This window comes from Ursus arctos, unplaced genomic scaffold (assembly GCF_023065955.2).
Source record: "Ursus arctos isolate Adak ecotype North America unplaced genomic scaffold, UrsArc2.0 scaffold_7, whole genome shotgun sequence".
NCBI classification, from domain to species: Eukaryota; Metazoa; Chordata; class Mammalia; order Carnivora; family Ursidae; genus Ursus; species Ursus arctos.
In genome coordinates, this window is record NW_026623089.1 from 11465586 (window position 1) to 11485409 (window position 19824).

General features: G+C 57.7%; 1 protein-coding gene across 5 annotated transcripts in view; it reads right to left on the reverse strand.

Moving 5' to 3' along the window:
* Positions 1 to 1711: 1711 nt before the first annotated feature.
* GRK5 (G protein-coupled receptor kinase 5) overlaps positions 1712 to 19824 on the reverse strand; it is a 207229-nt gene continuing 189116 nt past the window's right edge. For all 5 annotated transcript variants that reach the window (XM_026494247.4, XM_026494246.4, XM_057308348.1 and 2 more), the window contains 7 exons: positions 17751 to 17788; positions 16249 to 16338; positions 14616 to 14824; positions 10082 to 10219; positions 9194 to 9331; positions 8495 to 8626; positions 1712 to 6222 (listed from right to left, as the gene is read on the reverse strand). In XM_026494247.4, the coding sequence (XP_026350032.1) occupies positions 6124 to 6222; positions 8495 to 8626; positions 9194 to 9331; positions 10082 to 10219; positions 14616 to 14824; positions 16249 to 16338; positions 17751 to 17788 (844 nt within the window). In that variant the 3' untranslated portion in view covers positions 1712 to 6123. The remainder of the gene's footprint in view (positions 6223 to 8494; positions 8627 to 9193; positions 9332 to 10081; positions 10220 to 14615; positions 14825 to 16248; positions 16339 to 17750; positions 17789 to 19824) is intronic.

Below are 19824 nucleotides of genomic sequence, written 5' to 3' on the forward strand. Positions count from 1 at the left end.
CTCTCTTTTTTTTCCCCAGAGATTTGAGAGAGAGAGAGAGAGAGAGAGAGAGAGAGAGAACGAGCCGGGAGAGGGGGTGGCAAAGAGAGAGAAGGAGAAGCAGGCTCCACGCTGAGCAGGGAGCCTGATGGGGGCTCGATCCCAGGACCCCGGCATCATGACCTGAGACAAAGGCAGACACTTCCCCGACTGAGGCACGTGCGCCCACCCCCTCGTTTTTAAAAGCCTGCGGCAACACGATTATACACCATCGCGTCCTCGCTCCAGTTTGAAAGAACAAAGGCGGCAACGATACACACCGTGTCACACTTATAGCTCAGAGCCCCACACCACCTGCACCTCTCCGGTCTCCACATGCAGAGCCGTCAGCGGGGGTGGCGGTGAGATTCCCAGGAGGTGAAAGCACTTCGTCAATCAGCCCTCCTCCAGCTTGAGCGTGTATCCGAATTACCGGGCAGGCCTGTTCCCAGCTCCCACCCCAGAGCTTCCGACGAGAATCGGGGTGGGGGTTGACAATGCCTCCCTCCCAAGTGCCCGGGGTGGTGGCCGCTGCTGGTCCAGGGGCCAGACTTTGAGAACCGCTGGTGTGAACTCCCCTCAAGGGTGCCACAAATGTGAGTGAGAACAAGACATCTCTCCCTCCGCATGCAGGGCCTGAAGGGGACAGCAGTGGGAATGTAGGTCCTGGTTTGACTGCAGACCTTGGCCTGACATTAGGGTGTAGGCCTCTCTTCTCAAAGCGGGGTCCTCGGACCGGCAGCGCCTCTCAGGAGCTTGTTAGAAGAGCAGGCCCAGACTCGGGTCAACTGAGTCGGGATCTGTATCTTATCACAAGGCTCAGGTGAGTCTGTGCTCTTTGAAGTACGAGAGGTCCCTGTGCCCTGTGGTCTGTCTGCCAGGCGTGGCCGATGTCCCTGGGATACAAGGTCCGGGAGGGCAGGGGCTTTGTCTGATTCGGTTCTGAGTGCTGTGGATGAAGTAGGAGTTCAACAAACACCTGGTGAATAACTGAGTAGGGAGGAGAACTCAGCCTCTAGCCTCCTGAATGGGCCTCTTTCCTGTTGCTCCCCGCCCCCCACCCAGGCCGTGGAGCCGGCCCGACCGAGGTCAGTGCGAGGTGTGACAGGAGTCCTGGCCTGCCGCACCTGGAGTGCCTGTTCCCGAGGCCCCGACTTCCTCTCCTCTTCACGGCCTCTGGGGAAGCCGGTTAGATCCTGATACCCTATGGACACTCCTCCCAGAGGGACAGCAGCCTGAAGCTCCTTGGGGTCCTGGGGGGTGCCCGCTTTGAACCTTTCCTGGCGATGACTTGGTTGCAGACCATTTTGGTGCCCTCGCTTACTAAATCCACAGCTGTCTGGAGGGAGAGAAGGGAGGGGGCCTGAGTGGGTGGAGGAGGTGAGGGAAGGGCACCACCTGCCCCGTCTGCCTGGGAAGAGGTCAAAGTTGCCGGGCAGAGGCGTGTAAATGGTGGGGATGGGCTGGTGCTGTGGGGAGAAGGTCCCCAGAGAGAGTCCCCTGTGATGGCACGCTGGGGTCAGAGGCTCGGAGTGTACCTTTTCCCCCAGTGAACGCTCTCTTGTGGTCAGGGGGAGGTCTGGGGGGCTTTGGGTGGGGTGGAACCATAAAGGGTTAAGCAAGACGCTGGGGCAGCAGGTGCTGGCAAGCTGGGGGTGACAGCCATGTGCAGAAAGAAAGAAATGCAATGCTCTTTTCATTAAGGAATTTATTTCTCTTAAAAAAACAACAGTGGTTCGATCTAGATACAGCAGCACGGTGACATATTAGAACGTACAGAGATTCAGAGCAGCAGAACAAAAGCCGTTATCTTCAGGAATGACCTCCAAAATGGAACTATTTTCTTTTATCATCAACGTGAAAATTTCCCTGAAAAAAAAAAATAGAAACCTTTGGATACTAGAAGGGTTATTATTTTAACACTACCAATAGCCACGAAGCTCTTCTACTCGAGAACATTTGCTTTTGATCTATTACAAAAATGACTTAATGACAGACTGGAGAAAGACATCGAGATTCTTCTTTTAAGAAGCGTCTTTCCGTCCGGGGAGAGCTAGCTTTTCAAATGTTTTACCCACCGTCCCCAGCACGAGACCAGCGGAGAGCCCAGCCCTGACCCGCACACTCTGGCCTTCCAAAGCCGGCGGGGGAGGGGCCTCGGGGGACGAGGCTGTCCTGTCCTGGTCCCTTGTGACAGAAAGAAGTGAGCTCGGCCGGTCGTGACTCAGCTCTGTTGCTTCAAAATGCGAGCGAGGTCACACGCGTGCCCTTTCCCCACGGCGGCCGTAAGGTTAGGAGGTGCCGTCTCGGAGGGTGGGGCTGTGAGATCAGGAGACCCCGCGAGAGGTTGTCCTCGGAAGGCGCAGGCGCGCTCGCCGGCAGGGGAGCCTGCCGCAGCCCAAGAGGAGGGCTGATGGCCCCGAGCGGCACTTCCTCTTCATCATGGGGACGGCGCAGGTGGGGGTGGGGGTGCTCCTGGTTGTCCGCGAGGCCGCCGGTCCCTTTGGCCAGGCCTGGGATGCCAGGTGCAAGGAGGCCGCGGTGTCCCCTCCGAAGCGAGGTCTGGGTCAGCGGCTCCCTTGGGAGAGTCGGTGGGAAGCCGATGCCCCGAGCCTTTCGGGAAAGGACGGGGTGTGGAAGAGCGACGAGGAGCTTCGACAGTGGGCAGGGCTCCTGGGCGAGGCGTGGAGGCCCTGGCTGCCCCGAGGGCATGCCCTCTGTGTCGTGGGGGCTCGCTGGGCTCCCGGGCAGGCGGCCACATCCTGGCGTGCCTTCGATGACAAGGTGGCGTCCTCACGTGTCCCCAGAACTCACCACCATGGGTCGCGGCGGGCTACCTGTCGGGTGTGCATAAAACCCAGGTACCCTGCTCTCTTGCACGTGCCTTGCCCCTCCAAGGCTGAGGATTTGCTGAGAGCAGTGCACTTCAGGAAAAAAGCCCTTCTGGGGCCACTCGAGACGCGGCAACGCTTAGCAACAGGGCAAGTGAGCGGCCCTCGAAAGCGCGTGGTTTAAAGAGTGATGTTCCCGGACGAGAAAGAGTCGAGAATGAGTGATACGGGATGGGGTGGCGTTCCCCGTGACGGCAGGGCTCAGGAGTTGGTGGTATTGTGGGTGACCTTGTGGGAGCACCCCCAAGGGCGTTCGATAAACACTCGTCGGTTGTGGTGCTCATGGCAGAGATGACCCCTGTCCCACTGGGGACAGCAGCTTGTCTCCTGAAAAGTGGAAGCAGAGATGTTTCTGCGGGGCCCGTGTCTCACCTCAAAGGCACAAGGTCAGCGAACGTCAGTGAGGAAAATGTCATGCTTGGAGAAAGAGAGGCCCTTCTGTGAAGAGCTCAAAAGTTAAAAAAAAAAAAAAAAAAAAAAAAAAAATCATTCACTGCCCAAACATGCCTCATCCCAGATGGGGGGATGGGGAGGAAGGTGGGGTTTGTTTTGGTTTTTTTTCCCCCCTAATTTAAAAATATCTTTTAAAAATGTAGCTATAGAAAACAAGTTGGAGGAGAAGAAGGGGGGGGTAGGACCTTCGGTGACTCGGGGACTGGGGGACTTGGTGGAAAGGAGGGCTGATTTTCAGGCATTGTTTTAAATAATGACTTCCCTTCTCTTGTAGGAAACGACAGGCCAAAAGGAACAGAGCCGGGGAGGCACAGAAAGGCCGGTGGCTCCAGTCCTAGGAGCACTCGGTGGGGACAGGCTGCAAATACAAAGGAAGACTCCAGTCATTTTAAGAGGCCCAGGAAGGCCTGTGCGTTCGCATCGTTGGAGCTCCCGGGACGCAGAAACCCACGGAGCAGACAGGCGTTTCCTTCTTGCTCCTTGAGGATTCTGTGCGGCAAGCGGCCAGTGTGGGGCTCGGAGGCGTGGAAGGAGATGGCTTCTCAACCCGTCATTCGGGAAGCGTGGAGTTGCTGTGAACTGGGCAAAAGGAAGGAGAAGGGGGAGTGGGAACTTGGGCTGGTGACCGTCCCAGGAAGATGACTGTCCTTTCCATTAAGAAAGGAGGGTCAGCAAGAGTTTGAGGATCTTAAAATACTGGAGCTTTCCACTTGGCAAAAACAGAGTATGGCTGTTTGTGTTTATCTCGTACGCAGCCCAGGAGAGGTTAACAGAAGCAGCCCCATGAGGCCAGAGCTGGTCTTGAAGAGAATAATACTGCACGTTGGAGGGATCCAAGGGAAGCCCAGCTCTTGTTTCTCTGCCATGTTTGTCAAGTGACCTAAAACAATGGTCCCAAAGGCCCCCTCTCCGGCAGTGTGCTCCAGGACCCGCTGGCCCAGTCGGAGGGAGGAGCCCGGACATGGGACAGGAGGCTGCCCGGACATGGGACAGGAGACTGCCATGCCCGCTACACTCTCCTCCCTCAAAGCTCGTGCTCCAAGCTGCCTGGGTCACGGAAAGAAATGGTTTTGGGAGAGTCCAAAGCCCCACTGAAGCTAAGGCAGCAGTGCCTTTTTGAGGGTGTGTTAGAATGTTCTGAAGAACTTCTTAAAAACACTGATTCCTGGGCCCTACTCCCAGAGAATCCATTCCATAGGTTTGGGGTGGGGCCCAGGAATCTGCATTTTGACTGGAGACGCCAGTGCAGGTAGTGCAAGACCCACACTGGGAGGAACCCTGGCAACTGCCGGGTGGCCGACAACAGGTCTGAATGAGGCTGACTCGGTCACTAGGGACTCAGCCAGGCAGGGGAGCAGGGGTGTCAACCACTCCCCCTGTTCTGGGGCAGGGGGGAGGTGACGGTGGATTTGCTCCTTGTCACCTCATGGAGGCAACAGGAGGCGGCCAGTGGCTCCTTGGTGCTGGAGGGCCATGCTTAAATGTCCTGGGCATTGCCCTCAGAAGACCCTGGTCTGGCAAAGCCACCACGTCTTCCTGGGGGCTACTTGTGCCTGAAGTTTTGAGATGCCCCCTCAGAGCTCGCCTTTCCCACCCCTCTCAAGAAATGACAGTTTGTCTCGAGTTCCGCGGTATCCCGGCCTCCTCCTCAGGCATCCCATTGCTTGGAGAGCCAACCCCACCCATGCCACCGGGGCCAGGGAATCTGGGGGGCCTTGTGAGGCTCTCCAGACCCTGTGACCCCATAAACACGCAAGGAACGTGCCTGGAGTCCCTGGGCAAGCCTCCCTCCCCCTCTCTGGACTCATTCAGTAGGACTCCACTGACCCCCCACTCCCTGATGCTTCCTCGGGCCATAGGATTTGGGACAGGTGGGGTTCCATGACTACTCCTTATCATCGCAATGTGTCCCTTAAAAAACAGAATAAGACAAAAATCCCCAAATGCAAGCCTCTTGAAAACATACGGGCTTTAGCAGTCAGAACTTGCTCAGAAAGAAAGTGTGCCAGCCGCCTTCCAGAAGGAAGAGGAGGCCAAGGCCGAAGCAACACGGACACCGTGTGCCTCTAAAGGAAAAGTGCACGTTGGCCCCAGGTGACTCCAGAGACCTCGCAGAGGATGTTGTGACGGGGGTTGAAGCCCCAAGTATGTCCGGAGCACTTAATTCGGGTTGTTACAAGCCAACAGCATGGTGACATCAGTGTGAGGGAAAGGTTACAGAGATGGATACAACCAATCCTTTAAAGGTGAAATGTGAATCATTTTCTACATTTAATAAAAACATTTTCTCATTTGAGGCTCTGGAAGTCTTGAGTCACATTTTTTTGTTTTGTAAACCCCCCCACCCCCCCACTCTAAAATGTCTTAAAACACATGGCTTAACAGCGGCTGCACAGAAAATATACACCCTCAAAGTCTGACTTTCATTTAAATACAAATATACAAAATGTAAACTGAGACGATAGAGAAATTTACAAAACTTTTCTTTAAAAATAATAAAGACAAAATTCAGTTCTAGGTATGACGCTATTAAAATACGTGCAAGTTGTCGTATCCAACTGGATTTCTATTGCAATGTTCCACGTCGGCTTGAGGGCCACCTCTGGAGACAGACCTGAGTGGAAATCTCTTTGAGAAACCTGGAGGCTCTGCGTTGGCCTCCTTCCCCGGCTCCTGGGAGGGCTCCCCCGTCCACAAGTTCTGCTTCTAAGGACAAGGGTCTAGGCTGGTCCCACCGTGGACTTCAAGGCCAGAGCTCCAACTAGCTGCTTCCGGTGGAGTTTGAACTGACGTGGTTTGAATTTATGTGGTGGTTAAAACTGGTCTTGGAATTGGATGAACTCTTGGAATTGTTTTGATGCTGGAGGGGAGAGAGGGAGAGGGAGAGAGTGAGTCAGTCCTGGTGGACGCGTAGGGGCCTCTGAATCTGAAAACGGGGCCATGGTCAGGGCTGCTGACCAGCTCCTCTTGCTTCCTGCTGCCTTGTGCCTTGTCCCACCACAGACCCAAGGCCAGAGGCCACCCCTTGGGGCAGGGGGAGAGCTATGGGATTAAGAGGACCCCAAGGGGATGTGAGGGCGATCTGGCTGCGACATCTGTCACCCCATTGATCGCCAGGGTTGATTCGGCTGATCTGGCTGGCTAGGCGGGTGTCCCCTTCCTCCCTCACCGCTCCATGTGCGTCCCTCCCGAAGCTGCGCGCTCGGTCGAAGAGGACGACCTTCCCCGATAGAGGAGGACCGTTCTTCGGTCAAGGGTATACAAGTAGCTGCGCTCCCCTGCTAGAACCTCCAAACAAGCTCTCAAGAGGACCCCAAGGCAGGGAGGGAGCAGGTGGCCCCTCCTAGGAGATCTATAGGGTTCGTTACTGTAGGCCCAGGGTTACACTGCCTGGGTTGGAGTCGAAAACCTGTCAGTTAGCTGCATGACCTTGGCAAGTAATTCAATCTCCTGGTTGCCTTGTATGCCGTGAGGGACAAGAGCCACTTCTGTACTGGGATGGTGGAACGTGAAGTGAGGGCCCCCAGAGGCCAGGGAGGGTCAGTACGGTGCCACCCACGTAGCGGGAAGCGTCGGGGCCAGATCTGAACCCTGGGTCTGTGAGCCTCCACAGCAAGGGATTGTCCCAGGACCTAAGTACATGCTAGGGACTCAGCCGTGTGGAAGGGGACAGGTCCCTTCTTTGGGGAACTTCAATTTTACTTCGTGGAAGCACTTAAAAACTAGATTTTTATAGTATACGAGCGGAGTCTGTTTTGGAACAGGATGTGAAACGCACATGAAGCTTTCAGTTCAAACCCCAAACTTGCCCTCAGTCTGCATTTTCTCTCCATGTGCCTGAGCCGTGCCCCCTGCCATTACCCCCAGATCCTTCGTATGGGCTGACCAGCCATGTGACCTTGGGCAAGTTCCTGGACGGCCCTCCACCTCCGTTTCCCTGTGAAATGGGGTAATGGCAGCACATCCTGGGCTCACACTGCACTAGGAGGCCCAAAGGGAGGGATCCCAGTTTGGCTTGCTGGTGCATCTCAAACCCTGAGGAAACAGCCTTGCACACAGTAGGCACTCGCTACATACTGGCTGAATGACCGGTTGAATTAAGACCCCGGCTTCTCCGGAGATTACGTAAGACAAGCCCTCAAACAGCACTCGGTGCAGGGCTGGGTCCACAGCAGAGCGCCATCAACAGCCACCCCATCCTGTCATCAGGGTGGGGGTGGGGGAGCTGGGATGCCTGCGGCCTGGGGACCAGAGCTGCACAGCCTCTCCTTCTCCAGCCTCCTGGGAGAGGGGCAGCTCCTTGGGGCTGGGGGCGGGGGGATGTAAATAATGGAGTCTCCCAGGCTGTGGGATGGACACACTGGGGCCAAGCCTTCTTCAAGGGCCAGGCCAGGAGGGGGCGCTATTCTGGCCACCTTGGGCAAGGGAGATGAGGTGAGGGCCTCCGTGGTCTCTCATAGGCCTGCGGGGACAGTTCTGCCACTTGGCCCATGCTGAACCCTCAATCCAGGGACAGGCTCTGAGGAAGAATGCCTTTTCCCAAGGGGTAAAGTCTCCTCAGGCTGCCCGCTGGAGGCCACAGCCTCCAACTAGGGGGGGCTGACCCCAGGAGCCGTGAGGTTCTGTCCTGCCCGCTCCTTGTTATGCACAATCATTACCTACGAAACCCGAGCCTTTCCAACGGCCACACAGGGCAGCTAGTTCTCTGTCGGGGCGACTTTGCCCCCAGACAACATGGGGCCAGGTCTGCAGACATTTTTGACTGGTACAGCAGGGGTGGGGCGCTACGGGCACCTGGGGGGGTACAGGCCACAGAGGCTGTTCAACACCCGCGAGCGCACGAGGCAGCCCCCTCGCCAGAGAATCAGCCGAACGTCCGCAGTGCCGAGGCCGAGAACCCGAGATGAAGGGTGGGCTCTGGGCAGGCCCTGCCCCTTCCAGCCTGCGGATCCCCTCGCCTGGTGGGGCTCAGGGGCTCAGGCTGCTCATCCATCTGTGCTGCTGCAGCCCCTGGGCTCCCACACCCCACACGCGGGGAGAAGGCCACAGCTCCGGTCTCAGGGAAGTACCTGGGCCCAGGGCGTCCCGGGGCCGATGCCAGGACAGACGGGCACGGAGGAGGCATCTCTCACCTGACGCTTGAAGATTCTCTGGAGCAGCCCTTTCTTTGGCGGTTCTGGAAGGTGACTTCTGTTCAGGTCCGGTGAGAGGGTACCGTTAGGTCCGAACACGTTCAGCTCCTTAAAGCACTCGGTTTCTATCATCTGGAGGAGCCAGGCCAAGGTGGCATGAGGGGCTGCACTAGTCATCTTGGCTGGACAGGAGTCCCAGCGGCCGCCACCCTGCCCCGAGCCTGCTCCCTAAATAGGTCCTCCACCTGCCCTGCGTCCTTCAGGGGCCCAGGCCCGGACCGCTTCCTGCCTGCCACTGCCTCTCCCCTGCCAGCCTCCCCCAGCTGCCTCCACTGAGGGGGTGTGCTCATCGTCCAGCCGCCAAACCCACACCTCCTCTCCCCCTCCACCCACCCAAGCCCAGGTCACCCACATGCTCTGCGTCCTTCCCCTTGCCAGGGCCCCCTCCCCTGCCCCATCCCATCCATCCTGTGGAAGCAGCACGGGCTTCCCCCAGCGCATTCCCACTTGTGCTTCCAGCCACGGCCCCTGTGCTCCTGCTCCCAGTCAGACTTCCCAAGATAGCCCTCTAGACGACCGTGTCTCTCCCGCCCCCTATCCCTCTCCCGATCCCCACGCCAACAGCACCCTAGTCCAGGCCTCGTCCGTCCGACCCAGTGGCCCCTCCTTCAGGGTGCAGACGGCCACAGCTCTGCTCACCTCGCTCTGCCATGGGATGGGCACGGAGCCCGTGGAGAACTTGGAGTAGAAGTCATCGTCCGTGTGGTCCAGGTTGACACCTTTCACGGTGGAGAACTGCTCGATGTCCAGCACGTCCTTGCAGTACACGGCACGGGGCTGCGGGCAGAGCGCTCGGTCACACGGGGCCCAGCCTCGGGTTCTGATGGGGGGCGGGGGGCACCTTACCGGGGACGGTGCAGCTCTCTCCCACAGATCTGCCGAGGGGCTCCTTCCTGCCATCACCCTTACGCCAGCTGCCGGTCACCCCACTCTCCAGGCTGGGGCCGCGGTGGGGTGACGGAACATGCCCTCTCTGACCTCACATTCCTCGGTACCTTCGGGGATCCCCGCTCCCCTGGCAGATTGTTTCCCTGGAGCCCACAGGATCAGGATGGTGGAAGCGTTTCCAGGCACCTCCATGGGAATGAGGGTGGCCGCAGCTGGGGCCTCAGCGCACCCTCCACAGAGAGAGGGAGTGCTGGGGGGCCAGGGCCAGAAAGCCACGCTGCCCGGGGAGGCCCTCCTGGGCCCTTCTCACACTGCTGGGCGCCCAGGCCCTGCAGCCCGACACGCCTGGGCTTGGCTCGCAGCGGTGGTGCTTAGGAGCTCTGGCAAAGGCACGTGTCCCCTGCAGGCTTCAGTCTCCTCCCCGGCAGAGTGGGGACAGTGAAGCACCCAGGCCGTGAGGCTGATGGAAGTGCCTGCCACGGAGCCAGGCCCCAAAACTGCGAGCTGTGCCTGTTACAGCGCCAATACCCGCTACTGTCACTCTCCCACTGGCCCTGTCCTCCCGGAGTTCAAGGACATTCGTTTGGTCGAGGTCTGAGTGGGTGCACAGGCCCAGCCTGGGCTGGGGAGGCTACTCACGTCTGGAATGAAGGGGGGGTCCAACATCCCGGCTTCTAAGCGCTTGAAATTCATGTTCCTGAAGAAGGGGTGTCTCTTGACCTCCGCGGCCCCCTCCTCCTGGCAGCCCAGTCTCTGCTTTGCATCTTTGGTGAGCAGCTGTGACAAGAGAGCCCCGAGAGGTCATGCCTGGTAGGCCTTCTCTCCTGCTGAAGGCCACAGGGGGCTTGGGGCGTGGGGCACCGTGGCCATCTCCTTTCACAAGTGCGCCCCTAAGTACGTGTCCCTCCTCCAGCCTCTGCAGTGCCCACGCCACCCCCAGGCACACCCAACGGACACCGCCCCAGCCTGCTCGGGCCTGGCGTCAGGGTGGTCTCGCCATCGCAGCGGACTTAGGTGCCTGGAGCCCAGAGGAGAGCAGGAGTCCCGTCTGCCCTCCCCAAGGGGGCACGTCTAGGGCCAGCTGTGCGCTGGGCGCCGCTAATGTTCGCCGCACTGTGTTACCTCCCCTGCTGTCGGTCAGCCGCCGAGGGCCAGGACCGTCCCTGCAGGCCTCCCTCATTCATTCACTCAACTCCGGAGGGCTCTGAGGACCTGCACCTGGTTGGCACAAACCACTGTGCCGAGGGGGGTGGCACGGAGCACGTAGCCTCAGCAAGATCCTGTTTGGAGGACCCCTCGAGGCACTACAGGTGCGACACCATGGTGGCCGAGGAACAGAACCTGGCTGCCAGCTGGGGGGCCAGGAGGCTTCCCAGGGAAAGGGCGTTTGCAACAGGCTTTCCCGAGTGGGGAAGGCATCGGGGAGAGGGTCTGCACTAGCACGAGAGACCTGACGAGCAGGCTTGGGGAACACCCGTCTTTGTCTCTGGGTGAAGGATGAGGATGGGGGGATGGGTCAGGCTGAAGGGGATGTGCTGGGTAGAGTGCTGGGGGTCTTGAAGACCAGGTCAGGAGGGTTTTGATCTGGAGGTAGTGGGGAGCCACGGATGGTCAGGGTAGAGGAGTGTCCTCATCAGAACCAAGAGGTGGGAAGGTTCATAGGAGAAGAGGAGGTGCCGAAGTAGACGGCCAGGCCAGAGGCCTAAAGGTGTGAATGAGGCCAGGAGGCTGGCAGGAGGGTAAGGGGCGGGGAGGGGGGCGTTGGGAGGGGGCGAGCAGGGGGCTGAGGGAGGGGCAGGCTGTGATGCTGGAAGACCATCAGCTGACCACAGGCATCAGTCCCCGCCCCCCAGTCCAGGCGTCCCCACCTGTGCTGCTCTCTTCCCCACCCCACTGAGCACTGCACCTGGTATGCCGTTGGAATCTCCTGCTTGCTTTGAGACTAGAATCAAGGTACACGGCCTGCACCCCAGAGGGAGTCCAGCCCTTTCTTCCTCCAACACCCTGGCAGCCTCTCCTCTGTGTGTATTCCTTCCACACGCATTTGCCACCAGCCGCATGGGCTGGGGTTGCAGTGGACAGACGGTGGGCGGGGGGGCCTCTTGGGGTGCATGGTCTGGAGGGGAGGCTTGCAGGAACCATTCCCCGGCCCCCATTTCCCTTCAAACAAAGGAATCAAAGGTGGCACCAGGGCAAGCACTCAGTCACAGCCTGGGAAGGACTGAGCCCTGAGAATCGCTGTCAAGCTGTGATCCGCGACCACCCAGGCCAGTTCTGCCCAGCGAGCTGGTGGCTCGGGGCCTCAGCTTCTCGTCACCATGGCTTCTGCCTTTCCACAAAGGCTCTGGGAATCGGCTCTGCTGGGCCAGGCTCCTCCCTGCTCTGAGAAATCCCAAAGAGGCAAGGCTCCTTGGGTTGAGGCTGGACCTCCCAGCTGTAGACCCCAGAGCCTGCAGGGGCCAGCCAGATAGTAGACACAAACAGGACAATAAAGGCCGAGTGGGCTGGGTGAGCCGCGCCAGGCTACCGATCAGTTCTTGCCAGGGCCCAGGGCTGAAAACCCAGGTTTTTATGTGGAATCTCTCCAATTCTCAATCTTGCCAATGAATCCACCATTCACCTCTTTCTAAAATACCGTGCAGGCTGAACACCCACCAACACGCTGCCTGTTTGCAACTCTGATATCGAGTGTACACCGGGAGAGGTGGTGTGAGCTGGGCAAGTGGCACAGGCAGAGTGGGCTTCCTGGAGGAGCAGAAGGGATGGGGTGGAAGGCTGAGATGGCTGAAGGGCCAGTGCTGGGACTCAGCAGGGACCTTAGGGAGGTGGGGCTGAGGTCTGGGCCAAGGGACTGGACCAGGGGCCAGGGCAGTAACACGCATGAATTTCTGGACCCCAGGAGCAGTGGAGAGGGTCCTGTGGCTGCCAAGGTGGAATGGGGGAAGGAGCTGGCAGCCAGGGACCAGCTTCCTTACTGTTTATGGAGTGGCCTTCTTAGACAGGCAGGGCTGGAGCTGCCAGAGTCTAGAAAGAGCCCGACGTGCCCCAAGCCTTCATGGTTTCCTGAGTCAGGCCCTGCTGTGTCCTGAGCTGGCACCTCTTGGAGAGGACAGGGCAAACCTGGCTGCCAGACAGGCTGGGGTGAGGGGTGCCAGGAAGCCTCAAGGCTAGACTCTGAAGACCTGATAGTCATTTGTAAGAAGACGAAGCAAGGTCAGAAGCTTCTGTCAGTTCTTCCAGCGGAGAAGATGAGGGGACTCTGGTTTGACGCTTGACACCCATGGGCCAAGGTCGGTCCAGAGCTCCAGGCTCAGCTCACCACCTTTCCCTTGGTGGCCACCAGGGGGAACCAGAGGGCCAGCAGAGCCCCAGGTCCTGGATCCCCAAAGCCCAGCACCAAGGAGGACAGCGGGCAGGGAGGGGGCTCTCTTCTCCTCTCTGTCCTCTCGGCATGTCCCACATCCTGTCGAGGCCACTGAGTCCCCAACCCTGACCTGGGACATTTGGTGATGCTCTGACCATGGCTGACGACCTCCCTGTTCTATCCTTCACCCAGTTTGGTCCCACTGGATAAACACCTTGCCTCCATAACCAAGTATTATTGGCAGTCCCCCAATCTCGGTTTTCAAACGTCCTTAGGACCCCAAATTTCCACCGACCTGACTTCTGCCTCGCTCCTCCTGTCCCCCTCCCCTGACTCTGGCTGCCGTGACTACCTGGGTTTCTGGGAGGCCCGCACATGCAGGCAAGTGCCCGGCTGCAGGCCAGCCCACGGCCATGTGGCTTGGGTGTGTGTTTGCACGTGTGCACGCCATCCGTCCTTCAGGGTCTCCCACACACGTCAGTGGCAGGTCTACGGTTCCTCTTTTTTGGAAGTGGTCAAATGGTAGCTCTTGCCCCAAATCCTTCTTCCCATGGCTCTGTGACATCAGACCGAAGCTGGTAGGAGGAAGTGGTCAAGCGGTGGGTGGACAGCTCCAGGAGAGGGGTGTCCTCAGGGTGGGGAGCTACGCCACATGGATCCTGGGCCACTCGGCTTTTCCGGAAGCAGAAGCTTGGCTACTTTCATCAGCTCCTCGGGCCCGCTCTTCTCTACACTCCGGGCTTGTGGTTTATGCACATGAGTCAGAGGTGGCAGGGAGGACAGCCTCCAGCCTCAGCCCTGCTCATCTGCTGCTCCAGGTGCAGCAGTGCCCCAGGGAGAGGAAGTCTGTGGGCTCACGCGTCCCCGGAGCTCAGGCCCTCCTGTCCCCATGTGGCCGGCACAGGAGGGCAGGGGCCTGCGGTGGGGGTACAGCACAGCTGGGCCTGGCATCAGAGGGAGGAGGGCCCCAAGCAGACACGGGCAGAACTTGGGAACCTGAGAGCCAGGAAGGAATGGGATGTGGCCACCCCCCCCCCCCCCCACACACACACATAACAAAGCCTCTGGCCAGGGGTGGGCCCAGCTGGGCTGAGGGGAAGGACAGCGGGCCAGGGGCGGACTCACTTCCAGCTTCGCTTTTGATGCTCCTGTCACTGCTCCAGCTTGCCGGCCCCGCAATCTGGCCCTGCCTGCCCAGCCTGTCTAAACATCACTCCCCACTTGCACCCTCCCCGTGGACGATCGAATCCCACTATGCATAGGATTGTTGTCAGGTGGGACCTAAGCCAGTGTGATAAGCATTCCATGTAGTGGAAGGAAAACTCTGTTGTAAGATGTTCAAAGACTGAAAATATCAGCACCCCCCCGCCTGCGCTGCACCTGCTGGCCTTAGCCAGCACCCAGGGATCCAGAGTTTGAGGCTGCAGGGGGCCAGGGTCAAGGGCAGGGGATACCCCAAGATCCCTTTGTGTCTTGGGGAACCAGTTGGGATCACCTCCTTTCTCCTCCACGCCGATTTCCCCCAACAAAGTGGGATGGAGGGTGTCTCATGCGGTTCTCCTCAGCCCCCTTCCCTTGCCGCGGAGCCTCCCTGCCCCCACCTTGGGCTTTCTCCTGGAAGCCCTCGCCGACCACCCCGGTAAACAGCAAGGAGCACTCGCTCCTCTGGCTTGGGGGCTCCCTGACGCCTGCCCTAGTGTGCCTGACCCTGCCTGCTTCAGCCCTGTTCGCGGCACTCGGCTGGGGCAGGAGGAGAGACGTCACTAGACGCCCGGCTCAAGGGGAGTGTCTGGCTCACCGGGAGCTCACCATTTTGCAGATGGACTTGGCCTCCTCGGAGAACTTTTGGGAGTACACCTCTTCCGTCTCCAGGACCCGGCGGTCCACTTCCTCCCGCTTCACCTTCTCTTTGCGGCCCCGGAACGGTGACTGGCCCTCGATCATCTCATAGATGAGGCAGCCCAGACCCCAGTAGTCAGGGCTCAGGCCATATCGCTGGTTGTTCAGGACCTCCGGAGCTGCAGGCAGAGAAGCGGGGCCAGGAGAGGTAAGAGACAGCTAGTGGCAGGACAGAGCAGGGCCACAGGGGGCCAGGGCTGAGACTCACAGCAATGGAGCCTCACGGCGTCCTGCACCCAGCAGTGCTGGCGTCGCTCACAGAAAGCCTAAAGCTTCACAGCAGGGACACACTTCCTCCTGCTGACTCCTACTCACCAACTGCCATAAACACCACCTCCTCCAGGGAGCCTGCCCTGACTGCTCTCCTCTGCTCCTGAAGGGCTCAGACTATGGCTTCAGAAGCCTGACCACAGTGGATGGAAATGTCTCCCCCACTAGAATCAGAGCTGCCTATTCACTGCTGTGTCCAGTAACGGGTATGACACCTGACACAGAGTAGGTGGTACACGCGTATTGATTTCTAGGAATGAAGATGGGTCCACACAAAGTAAAGATGATTTTAAGTTCACCTGGAATTGAAACAGCCTCTCACGATGCCTTCCCTACTACTTTGATAAAATGAATTACAGATTAACCATACAAGTGCAAACAAGATAAGCCTCTTGTCATCAGGCAGGTCAGAAACATTGAGAGGCAAAGGCATCCACACACGTGCCAGGGAGCACATAACGCTCCGTGCTCGAGGAGAGAGACGCAGGTGCCCTCAAAGACGTGCAGATGGAGTGCTCGATTTATCATCTGTCCAACCATCCATCCATCCATCCATCCATCCATCCGCACTGGCGTGGGGATACACAGCCGCATACAGGTAGGTGCACACCCCACAGACTCCCAAATGACGTGCAATTTGAAAAGAACCTTCTAGCAACAACCTAGAGAACCCTGTACAAATGCTGTTGGCACGAGCCTGGCAGAGGACAACATCCCCGGCTCCCAGAGCTTTCTGGAGCCCCCACCTCCTGGGGTGAGTGGACATATGTGTGGGGGCTACCATGTGCAGGAGGAAGCCCGGGGATGTCCTTCACCGGGAGGGGTCCTGGACTGGGCGTATGCGGTGAGGGGTTGGGGGCAGGGCGGGGAGCCTAAGGCTGGTCTCTATGTAGCTACTTGCTTGGTGACACAGCAGGTGACACTCCTTTCTGGGCCTTTCCAAGTGACTGCCTTCCTCTCAGGGGCCTCTCTGAAAGGCTGCCTGCCAACACAACGCCCCAGCCCCTACCTTCAGAGCAGCCTCTCCGAGCAGCGCTGTGTGCCAGCACTGACCGCTGACAACGAGAGTGGCTTGGCTTTGACGCACAGGTGGGGCCGGGGTGGGGGGTTCAGAGAGCTCAGTTTAGGCAAGTTGAACCCTGGGGCCCAACACCCCCCCTCCACCCTGGCTAAGACCTCCCACTGCCCACCGTGGCTCCACTGCTGGTCACAGTTGCACCAAGAGGCCAGCGGCCAAGAGGTGGGCTCGGGGAGGGGCCATGCCCACACTTACCCATGTAGCCGACGGTGCCCACCCGGCCGCGGATCAGGTCTCCCTCGGGGATCTTCACAGCCAGACCCAGGTCCGAGATCCGAATGTGGCCTGAGTGGGGACAGCAGAGTCAGCGGGTCTCTGGGACAGTCCGTGGACGTGTGGCCCACCCTGGGCAGGGCCACAGACCCTCACATTTTTATCTGTCTGCGAGGAGCAGCGGCACCATCAGCCCCTCGGGTGACTGCAGACCATTGGGAGAGTCCAGGTGTCAGAGGTGTGGGTCACTCGTTACTTTTCAGGAAGGAAACATAAAGATAGGAAAGGATGCCTGGATTTGGCTGGACAATGGCCAACCTACCTTGTAAAATGCCCTCATGGGCTTTTTGGAAAGCTGAGATCACCAAGTTTAAAACGCCTTGGCCTGATTCTGGGATTGCTTCATGGGAAAAATGGGAGATTCTCCCAAAATTTTACAACTTGCTTAAGGGGAAACATTATAAAACAATTTGGGAAGCAACGCCCTGTTCTGCCTTGTTGATCTTCGGGGGTTCTTTGCGTTCTCCCTTCGGAGAAACAGAGTGAAGTCGTCCAGGCCTTGGGGAGACAGGGATGGAACTGAGTGCGGGACCAACCCCCAAAGGCCGAGATGACACAGTGCTGAGAGCTCTGTCTTGCTGTTGTCCTATTCAGCGGCCCACCCAGGCCGGGTCACAGCCACGTCTGCCCCCTGCTCTTTGTCTGTGCCTGCCAGGGTTCCGACTCCAACAGGGAACAAGAACCCCAGTGAGCACTGGGCTCACCCAAGGCAGGCCTGGGGTGCTCTGCCCCCTCTTTCACATAGTAGCATCACACTCAAACCTCCCTCCAGGTCACCAGCGACCTGCTCCCTCTCTCCCTCTCCTCTGCCTGGGGCTGCTTGGTGTCTGGGGCATGCTGGGGTGCCCCTGGTTTCTGGTCTCAGCTCCCCACTGGTATTGCTAGATGACCTTGGCAGGTTGGCTCCTCTGAGCTCAATCTTGTCATCTGTCAAATGGGCACAGGGATGCTGGCCCTGCCCCCTCCACAGAAATGGGAAGATCTCGTCAGAAAACAGGTGTGAGCCTCACCACTCCCCCCGGCCTCTAAAGTGGGAAGAGAAGGGCCCACTGCTCCCATTTCACAGGCAAGGAAGACAGGGTACAGGGAAGTTGTGTAAGAGTTAAGTACTTTCCCAGGATCTCGGAAATTCCGGACTCCTCAGTCAGTGTTCTCTCCGTGTCTTCGTGTCTGTTTCTCTTTTTTGGCCAAGCCACACTACTTCTTCACCAAGCAGGCACTTTATCCATGCCCACTGCCCTCCCCAGGTACCCAGGATTGGGGGGAGGCTGTGGGTACTCCCCCTACTAGCCCGCTGCCCTCCCACGGTCCCAGGGCCGTGCCTCCAAGAGGCTCTACAGAAGGCCCACTGCTCCCTTTGGGTTGTGACACTCATCTCAGCTGCAGAGCAGGAAAGGGGTCTCCCAGGCTGCTCCCCAACTTACCATAATCATCTAGCAGGATATTTTCGGGTTTCAAATCTCTGAAAGGGAAAGACGGCAAGCATGTGAGTGTGGGCGCTCCGAGCATCAGGACATGGCATCCGGATTGACCTCTTTCCATGTCGCCTTCCCGCCTCTTGGCTCATGCCGTCTGGTCTCTCTGGATCCAGACAATCTTGGACTAATTTCCCTTCTCCCAGTATTTAGTACAAATGCCACTGTTGCCAGGCATCTTCCCGACCCTGGAGATGACTGGGAAGGGGTCAGGCAAAGGCCAGCCCTGGCTCCCATCCGCACAGAGGGCACCAGGACAGAGAATGCTTCTGGCCGGAATAGTGAGAGACCCTTCCAGGGCTGGGAACACCTGGAGGCCTCAGGATGCCCTGGGATGCCCTGACGGCAGAGCGGGGCCTGGGAATCAGCCAAGAGACGTTATCGAGCGCACAATGCAAACTGTAGAGCTGGGGCGGAGAACTGCTGAGGAGGGACCCCCTTTGCGAAGGGGACCCCTAGGGCCTGGCACATCTCTCAATCCAGCAGTGACAGGCCTGGGGGAAAGCACAGTGGCAAGGCACAGCTGTAGGCGCGCCCCTATCCTTCTGCCCCTCCTGTCTCTTCTCTTGGATGACATCATCGCTGTTCATAAGCATGGGCCCCCCACTGGGGGAGGGAGGCGGCAGAAGTGTCTGGTTTTACTAGTGGCAGGTCCTCTCTGTGGGTAAAAGAACAGCCAATAGGATAGCGTGTGCAACTCAGTTAAGCCAGTAGCATCTGGACTGAGGATGGGATTCTCAACCAACTGGCTTTGCTTATTTAACTGATGGCAGCTGTCCTCACGGGAATGGTTACTGTGTTCAAACCCAGTGCGGCAGCCTCACAAGGTGATAATGGGTTTGTACATAGTTATTTATTACAAAACACTCTGCTACTGTTATTTAATTGGCATTCTGTTGATGTGTTCACAATTCCAAATAAGGGCGAGAGCCATCACCTCAGCAAGCCAGCAGCCACAGGGTTGGAAAGATGGCTGGCTAACAGGCATGGGCCAGAACCCAAACCCGCCGAGAGGCCATGGCAAGTGGTGGAGGCCAGGGAGGCGCTGTGGTTCCCTTCTTCCCGAGAATAAGGGCCAGAACTTGGAGGGCTGCCTTTCTTTTTGTTTTAAGTGAAAAGCAATCAAGTGGAGAGTTCTTTTTTCAACCCTCAGGGAATTTTTTCTCTTCTCACTTGAATGAAAACAGAACAAAAGCCTAAATGGGGACATGGGGGGGGTGGAGAAGAGCAAGCCATCAAGACCATTCCTTCTTGTTTCCAAAATCTTCTTGGACTCCCCAAGATCATCTCTGCCACGAGCTCCGTGGCCAAGGTCTTTGTGCTGGGGTGTGTGTGCCCGCTGGGTCTGCGGGAACCGTCTAGGGGGCTCCTGTGTGCTCCCGGTTTCAAGAATACCGAAAGAAGAAAATTCAAGAATTTTCTGCCTTTCTAGATCCTCAACACAAGAAAGCCCTGTTCCGGCATTCTTTGGGATCTCCCCTCCCACTTGCCCTTTCTCAGTAGCACAGATGCCAAGTGACAGACGAAAAGCAGGTTCCTTCCCCCTCCCATGACGATGGTGCCCTGCTCCACAGTGTAAAATACCCCAGGATCCCAATGAGAAAGGGTTCTACTAACAATCATGACAATGGCAACTCAACAGAAGTTATTTTAACACTTAAAGCCTGTGGTCAAAGGACATTTTTAAAAAATCTTATATATATCCACCTATTACAGAGCTGCATGCTGATTACTGACAGACTTTTAGGCAAAAAAAAAAAAAAGGTGATATAATAACAATCTGTGCGGGTGGAGAGGATGATAGAGAATCCCTCACCTTTAAAGAATTTTCATGCATTTTAAAAATGGATAATGGTGGAAATCACTTTGCCACAGCAATCAGAATCTACCGGATACCTTTTAACATGTGATGTGACTGTTCAGTCTCAAAATATCAGCCACTATTTTAACAGACGATGAACTATTTCAGATGTTTCCGTAATGTATAAGGGCACACAGATTTTCACATTTCCTTGAGAGGGGC